General features: G+C 32.0%; 1 protein-coding gene across 1 annotated transcript; it reads left to right on the top strand.

The window, feature by feature from the left end:
• LOC105157037 (transcription factor TCP14) lies at positions 5,648–7,342 on the top strand. Its single transcript, XM_011073334.2, is given in 2 exon segments — positions 5,648–6,153; positions 6,155–7,342. Coding segments are annotated over 2 exon segments (1,062 nt in total). The 5' UTR covers positions 5,648–5,917; the 3' UTR covers positions 6,981–7,342.

The following is an 8,696-nucleotide window of genomic DNA, read 5'->3' as shown; positions in this document are numbered from 1 at the left end:
ATAGATTAGATGTAGACATAATTATCCCTTTATAATAATTACATATTTTTCCTAATTCCAAAAATAGGCAATCCCTTATTAATTATTTTGATGATTAATTTTCAATAATCGCCTATCTTAGTTACATTTTTGGCATGATATCGACACAAAAAATTCTTCATTCCAACCCATTGTCTCTACGTGTATATAATAAATAATTTTTTATATTTTAAAATATATTATAAATAAGATAAAATATATTAATTAACTAGTTAATATAAAGTAAAACTTGGGAAGTTGAATAAATTAATTATTTTATTAGTCGACGGTATTTTTTATATCACAAAAACATTAATAAACTATGTCAAAATCGTCATTTTGTGTTTATAGAACCTTTTTTTTTTTTTATAATACATATGAGTAGTTTGATGTTTCATTGGACAAGTTTATCTTTGTTTTGGTAAAATGGTTATAATCAAATAATGAATTCCAATCATCAATAATTAATATACGTCAAATTACTAATATTAAATACATTTAATTTACCAATAACTACTGTTATGCGAAACCAACAACTATTGTTAAAACTAGTGTGTTTGTGCGACACACTCAAATGTATGTGCAATTAATTTAAAATATAAATAATATAATTCTTACTTTTTAAAAATTAAATATTAAAAAAATAGAGAAAGTGGGGGAAGAAAAAGAAACATGGAAGTTGAAAGAGAAAGAGATAATTGAAAAAACCAAAAAAAGACTACTGAATTTTTTAAAAAAATAAAAGAGATAATTACACTTCCTTCTTCTAAAGTTTAGTGAAATCATACGTAGTTTTTTGTGGTTTCGAAAATTACATCTAACACCTCTGAGGTTTGCTTCTATCTAACAAATAAATTCTTCCACTAGTCAAAATTTATTGAATTTGATGATATTAATAAAATATTAGAAAAAAAATCTGAGCAGGTCAAATAAATTTTTTTATGATCAAATTACCCTCGTACGTTTTCATGTGTTAATACATGTGAAGAGAAATATCTACACTGTTATGACGATAGTTTAATTCGAAAAAAATTATTTGACCTACAATAAGTTACTTTTAATTCAATTAAAGATAAATATCAATTTTTACTATATTTTTTTCATAAGGGACCATATACTAATTTTCAATATCATAGGGAGTAAATTGCTATATTTTTTTCATAGGGGGGTAATGTGCTCATTTTCAATATCACAGGGGATAAATTGCTATTCACCCAATTGAAAACTATGCTTTGGTGTTTTCAATTATTTAGTCTGTTAACTTTTTAATTATTTTATTAATCTCTATTTTTCTCTCTCTTCTTCATTTTTCATTTTTTTTCTTAACTTCTACATCCACTTTTCTTCTCTATTTTTTTCAATATGTTTTCATAACGTTTTTACTGTTTTAATTAATATTTTATTATTTAAATAATATATTTTTATTAAGATAATAATATTTTTTTGAAATCCAAATGATATATTTTTATTAAGATAATAATATTTTTTTTGCTATTCAATATTAAATAATTTATTTTCGTTATATTTTTCTATAAATCCAATATTTATATTAAATTATCATTTGTATATGCTTTTGAGTATTTTCTTTATTTACATAGACATCGAATTAAAAAATTGGAAAAGAATGTGACTTAAATTCTGTAAGCTTGGGAGTGACTATTTTGGTCTTATTTAAATTAAAATTCCTAATTTTATCCTATAACTTTAAATTTTTGGCAATTTTAGTTCTTCTGACTAATTTAATTGAAAATTTCCACATCATCTGTCGTATCAATATATAAATTGGGGTTTTTGGCTAATTTGATGACTTGACAGTTCAACATTTATTTTGTTTTTACGGAATGAATTGGCTAAAAATAAAAATGATCACTTAATGATATGACAAGTTTCTTCAAATTGTTATGTTCTTTTTGCCTCAAAAAACAAAAAAAAAACGAAATGCTGGACTACCTCATCATCAAGTTCGTCGGAAGCCCCAATTTAGATGTTGGCATAACTGATAATATGAAATTCTCCAGTCAAATTAGCCAGAAATGAATAGAATTGCCATAATTTTGAGAGTCATAAGACCAAATTGCAGATTTTAATTTGAACAGAATCAAAATTGGCAATCCCTAACTTACAGGATTAAAATTACAGTTTTTCCTGAAGTACTTATATAAATACGTTTTTTTTTTCTTTTTTTTGAAGTAAGAGCGATAAACTATTATTAATTGAAATAAATCGATTACAATCATTTCTATCGAATATCAATATCTAACAAAGATCATTACAACAATCACACTATGATCAATAATATCGAATAAACTAAATCTAACCAACACCTATTATACAATAAAAACAACACCCCATACATAATGTGTGGGGTTCAAACCCACGACTTCTAAGATCATCTAGAACACACACAGGATGTCATCTCACAAGTTCCTAATACTAATGATTAATATCAACTGGAGATCTAAATTATAATCTGGGGGTCCTAATTCCGATATCGACACACAAAATTGTTCTCATCGTAACATGTTTCATTTCTTTTATGAAAATTTTTTGATTTTTGATGTTCGATTAGACATGTGTTTAAGGGGAGAATTAATTAATGTGTAAGCTGTAATTAATTAATCTGGTAGAGGAATAATTGCTCAATAGTGAAATTTAGGTTTGTGTTTTCTTACAATCTAATTATAATTAATTATTTTTTTCCAAGTAATAGGATGGGCCAATTTTATAGCAATTAATGGTAACAAAGAATTTAGGAATAATTAAATCGCCTTTCATATATATTTGAAAAATTACATCTAGTAGCCACAACGTGTGTTTTTATCTAATAAACAGATCTTTCTATTAATCAAATTCGTCGAATACTGATATTCACAAAAAAGTTGAATGAAAATTTGCATTTACTTTTCATGGGCTTATTGTAGGTCAAACAAATAATTTCTAACCAAACTATCGTTATAAGGATGAATGTATACCTCCTCTATACATTAGCGCATGAAGATGTATAAAGGTGGTTTGACGAGAGAGAGAGAGAGAGAGAGAGAGAGAGAGAGAGAGAGAGAGATTTGCAATAACTCGTTAATAAGTCAATTGTGGTAAATGTGAATTTTCATTCAAGTTCTTTTTTTTCCTAACATTAGCAAATTTGGTGAATTTTTGACTAATAAATAATTTCATTTATTAGACAGAAAAACAAATATTATAGATATTAAATATAATCTTTTAAATTATAGAAAAAATCTAATTATAATTATATCAAATTTTATGGAGTAGCATGTAATTTTTCCAAGAATTTATGAATAAAGAGCAGGAATTAAAAAGGGGTAGCGGTACCTTAAGCTATTGATTGCTCCAAGATGAAAGGGGGAGCACCCCTCAAGCATAGGAAGGATTCCTACTCTAAGAAGGTGTTACGGAACACCCCTCCTCCTTAGAGTGAAGGGACTGAATGATGCATATGGCCCAAAGAAATCCGGCCCAGTAATCAACTTAACAACCAATGAACGGGGTCGCAATCCAAAATATCCAAGATATAATTATTCCTAATACATATATAACTATAGTATCTCAACTTCGCCAATTGAACTAATTCATATGCAACACTCTCTGTGCTGTATTAATTAATTTCAAGGGAATGCCAGTCTTGAAGCAGCCATATATACAATTCCTTATCCTAAATAGCCCCCAAAAGGCGTCTTCCAGCATTAATAATAATAATAATGTAAGGGTGATCCAATGCCAAAGTCGCCACTTCAGATCTGCCCACCATGGGGTTAATGATTATGTGTTGTTATTCATACCAAATATTTTTATTACAATGAGGCTACATACGTCTGCAAGCACGCATGCAGACACCAACACATTCTGCTGATTATAGGCTTCCTTGGACCTCATTGCTTATGTGGTCTTACAGTCTTAAAATAAAGGGGTGATTGCAATTTCAATTTAGATCAATTATAAATTTGTGATAAATAATTGTAATTTATGAAAAATGGTAATTTTGATTAGAAAAAAAACTTAATTTGGCAAAAAAAATTTAGAAATCTTCAATTTTTAAATATCATGTGCAGATCATGTGACAAGTTCATACAAAATTATGATTTGTCGGACCACAATAGTCATTTTTTTTTTTTTTTTTATAAATTATAGTCCTTCATTGTAAATTTTTAATTCATCTGGATCGAAACTACCACCACCACTATGTTAGTGGATAATAATAATATTATTCTTTCGGTCCATGATGCAATTTTGGTTCACTAATACAGGGGTGATGGCAGTTTTAGTTCATGCTAATTTGAAATTTACAGTAAAATATTGAATCGGTAATTTTGGCCCAACAAATCCTAATTTGCTTAGAAGAATTCAGAAATCCTCAATTTTTAAGTGTGAAGTGTAGGTCATGAGACAAATTTTGGCCAAATTAGGAATTATTTTGGATAAAAATGACCATTTTTCTTAAATTATAATTTAATCTCAAATTGGCCCCGACTAAAACTGCCATCACCCCTATATTAATAACCAAAATTTTATTTTTTCTAAAATAAATATATATAGTTTAATTATATGATAATTATATATAAATTTTTTAAAATTTATTTACGTTCAATATATAAATAATTCTTGCTGATATTAACAAATAAATTAAATAAAAACTCATATTCATCCTTAATTATTCGTTACATCTTCTTGCAGATTAAACAAATTTATTCTAATCAAACTACCTTTTATCACAGTAAATATACACCTCCTTACAAGCATTAACGTGTAAATATAAATAAGAGTAATTTACTTAGAAAATATTATTTAACTTACAATAAGTCAGTAACAAATCAATCAGTCGACGTAAATATGAACTTTTATTGTTTTTTTTAGCTGATATTAATAATTTTTTTGAATTTTAACTCATGAGAATTTATTTGTTAGAAGGAAATAAACATTATAAGTACTAGAAGTAATTTCTTTAAATCATACGGAATTATTTAACGTCTAATTACACCAAATTTATGATGTAATTATGTCGAGAGAATATTATGTTAATTAATTAAACAGGTGTCCAAAAAGCATAGGGCAAATATTTCCAGCAAGAATCCCCAAGTTCCCTTAGCTAGAAAGGTGCAGAACAAAGGCAATGGAAATGATTACATGAATGGAGAGGTGCTCCCACCATAATTAATCATTATTTTTTTTTAATTTTTATTTTATTTCTTTTTCTTTTTTTGACTTAGGGGGAGTGGGGCCTACCCCTGGCAGCCATTGTCTTTATGGATTGGAATGATAAAAAGAGCACCTCACGTGGAGTCTGAACCAAACCCTCTGTCCATCCACAATAAAAAGAAAGAAAATAAAGCAAGAAAACTATGAATTAATTCTACACATCCCTCTAAAGAAATTAAATAAAATCAAACAAGCAATAAATAAAAATCAAGAATTGAAAAAAATTAAAAGAAAATTACTTTTTATAGCGTAATTTACATCGTTCTCACTTATTATCTTTGTGATTCAGCATTACCTAATTTACTTTATGAAAGTCATTTCGTACCGAAATTATATTTCATATGTATCAATATAAATTTCGACAACTTTGTTCTTGTAGTCTGATATCTAAACGTCCCATGTGATATTTTCTTTGTTATATTTATGATCGTCTTTTTTTCCGCTCTTTCCATTCTTGAAACAAGAACAAGCTATGGATTGTATTATTCTTTTGTTTTAGGCATTTTGCTTTCATGATCACAAGAAAATACACATGAAATTAAATTAAGGGTCTATATATTTATATATATATATATGTATTCGATTACAATCATTAATTAATTTTCTTCTTTGAAGAAATTAAGGAGCGGTAGGTTTTTTAAGTAGTTTGTGGGGTTTTATATATTTTGCAGTGTATCTCTATGTGATCATGGAAGGAGGTGATGATCATCTCCACCACCACCGCCGCCGCTCCAACTTCCCTTTCCAATTACTCGAGAAGAAAGATGACGAATCCGCCGGCTGCTCCGGCTTCCCTTCCCTCGCCACCTCCACAGCCATCGCATCATCAAACCCTAGCGCCCCCCCTCGTCCGAGTACCTCAGCTGCTTCCTCGAGTCAGCCCATCGCCGCCGCAGAACCCTCCAAGAAGCCGCCGCCGAAGCGTTTTTCAACTCACCCGTGAGCTCGGCCACAAGTCTGACGGAGAAACCATCGAGTGGCTGCTCCAACAGGCGGAGCCCGCTGTCATCGCTGCCACCGGCACCGGGACGATTCCAGCGAACTTCACCTCGCTCAACATGTCTCTACGTAGTTCCGGTTCAAGCATGTCCTTACCATCTCAACTGAGATCTACGTTTTTTAGCCCGAATTATACGGTGCCTCAACGCCGGGGGATCTTTCCGGGTATTGGGTTATCGCCGGAGACTTCTTCGACGACATTGTTGAATTTCCAGGCCCCCAACTTAAACCATAGTTTGATGCAAACGAAGCAGGAAATGCGGGAAAATTCGTTGGACTTGACTGAGACGACGGCGGAGGATGGTTTAGGACGGAAGCGTAGAGCACCGGACGAGCTGCAGCAGGCGGCGGAGCACCACCAGATTGGAAGCTACTTGCTGCAATCGAGCACCGGAGCAATGCCGGCTAGCCATGCTTCGATTCCGGCAAACTTTTGGATGGTGGGCAGTTCCAATAATAATCAAATCCAGGGGACCGATCCAATATGGACATTCCCTTCTGTCAATAACACAGCTGCTGCTTTGTACAGAGCAGGTATGTCTAGTGGGCTGCACTTCATGAACCTCCCGACATCCGTCACGTTGCTGCCGGGCGGCAGCAGCGGCGGCGGTGGTGGTGGTAATGGGTCGGGAGAAGGGCAGTGGGGGATGCTTGCAGGGTTGAATCCTCATCGGGATGGTGGCGCTGGCGGTGGAGGGTCGGAATCTCAGGCCAGTAGATCCCATGGCGGCGGAGATGATACAACCAGCTAGCCACCATTCTTGAACGATCAATCAACAAATTTTACAAGGAACATAGACGTGAGATTGGATGAAGTTTGTCATGAATTTGAAATTGTTTTTGCTTTATTTTTCCGCCTTAAATTAATATTTCATTTCGATATGGTCCTAATTTTTTGGTGTGATTAATGTAGAGAGGAATTAGACATTAGGGTTTGGAGGAGAGACAAACATTATTAGCATTGGAAGAATTATTGGGTGCTGCTCTTGTCCAAACTCACCTTTTTCTTCCTTTTCTTTAATCTTTTGGTCACAGTCGACACACAATGTCTTATCATTATTATGGTTTGTGCATTCTTGATTCTTTACTATAAAAGAGATCATATTACATGTAATTCTATGATTTATGTCCTAACATTTGAATTCACTTACTACCAATTTGGTCTTATTTGCCTCCAATTCCTTTATGATTCTTCCTTTCATTCGCTGCCAATATTTTAATTTACTTATTATGTGATTGATATATACTGAAAAAAAAAGGGATTTAAAATGGGTTTAACAATGATTTTTTGGTCTTTAGAATGATTTTGAATTGACGAAATTAATTTGAATATGAATTTTGGAACGATTCATTTTTTCTCGTAATAGACGACATTACAAATATTTTTGAACAGTTAGTGAAGAACCTTTTCAAAGTTGAACGGATATTGGAATACACTATGAATGGCCGTTCCTATGTTTGAAATCGAATATAAAAAGATATTTATTTAATTGGAATGCATAGGACTAATTTTTGAACTGTTATGTAATGTAATTGTGGTTTTATTTTGAATAATAATAGTAATGCTAATGCCTGGTTAATTTTTTGAACAATATATATTTGATGTGATGTATTTTGGAACGGTATTTGGGATTGTATTGTGATTCAAATTTGAAATACTTTTAGGAATGATTTTTTTTTTTGGTTAGGAATGATTTTTTTTTTTTGGTTTGGAATAATCTCTTGCAACTGTTTTAGGAATTATTTTTGGAACATAATTTCGTGCTTGAATTAGTTTATGTTGCAATACATTTAGGAAAGGTCAAGCATATTTAGGTACACTTCTTTAGAACTGTTTTAGGAATGGGTATAGGAACGGTTTGTTTTTTTAATTTTTGTAACATTTTGTTTACAATTACTAAACCCGTTCTTACATTCATCTATATTTACACACATCAATCTTCTCAATAGGTAAACTCAAGTCTCTTATAAACTTCTTCGTACTATAGTAATTCAGGGGTAGGGTGTGGCCGCAGGGTAATATATGATCGGTACTGGGGTATTCGATCATATATTCGCTTAGAAATATGGCCCTTGACTTTGATATTCACCAACTTAGCAGCAATCGTTCTACAATAGCTGCTCGACAGTATGCACTACATCATAAAATTGATTTGTCAGTCCAGACACGTAATATGAGGGGCCCGCCGTAATATAAACTAAGCCCAGCATCAATAGGACAGGACCCCATATCATTATTAGGCACAAAATCCTGATTATAATTAGAAGATCAGAAAGCCAGTGGGGCGGCATCGAAAACCATCATTTGCGCCCCAATTCATCTGCGCCGCATCATCCCAGTGCATACTGATACCCTCCTCATCAAGAGCAGCGGGAGTTTGTTCCTCCTGCAAAGGGAGTGCGGTGACGGCCTCAAAGTACTCCTGCACCCGCTCCTCACCATGTGAAGTCCAATTATAATACTCCGG

Source organism: Sesamum indicum, linkage group LG3 (assembly GCF_000512975.1).
Source record: "Sesamum indicum cultivar Zhongzhi No. 13 linkage group LG3, S_indicum_v1.0, whole genome shotgun sequence".
Taxonomy (NCBI): Eukaryota; Viridiplantae; Streptophyta; class Magnoliopsida; order Lamiales; family Pedaliaceae; genus Sesamum; species Sesamum indicum.
Note: the sequence above shows the minus strand (reverse complement) of the source record. Positions and strands in the feature narration are given on the sequence as shown.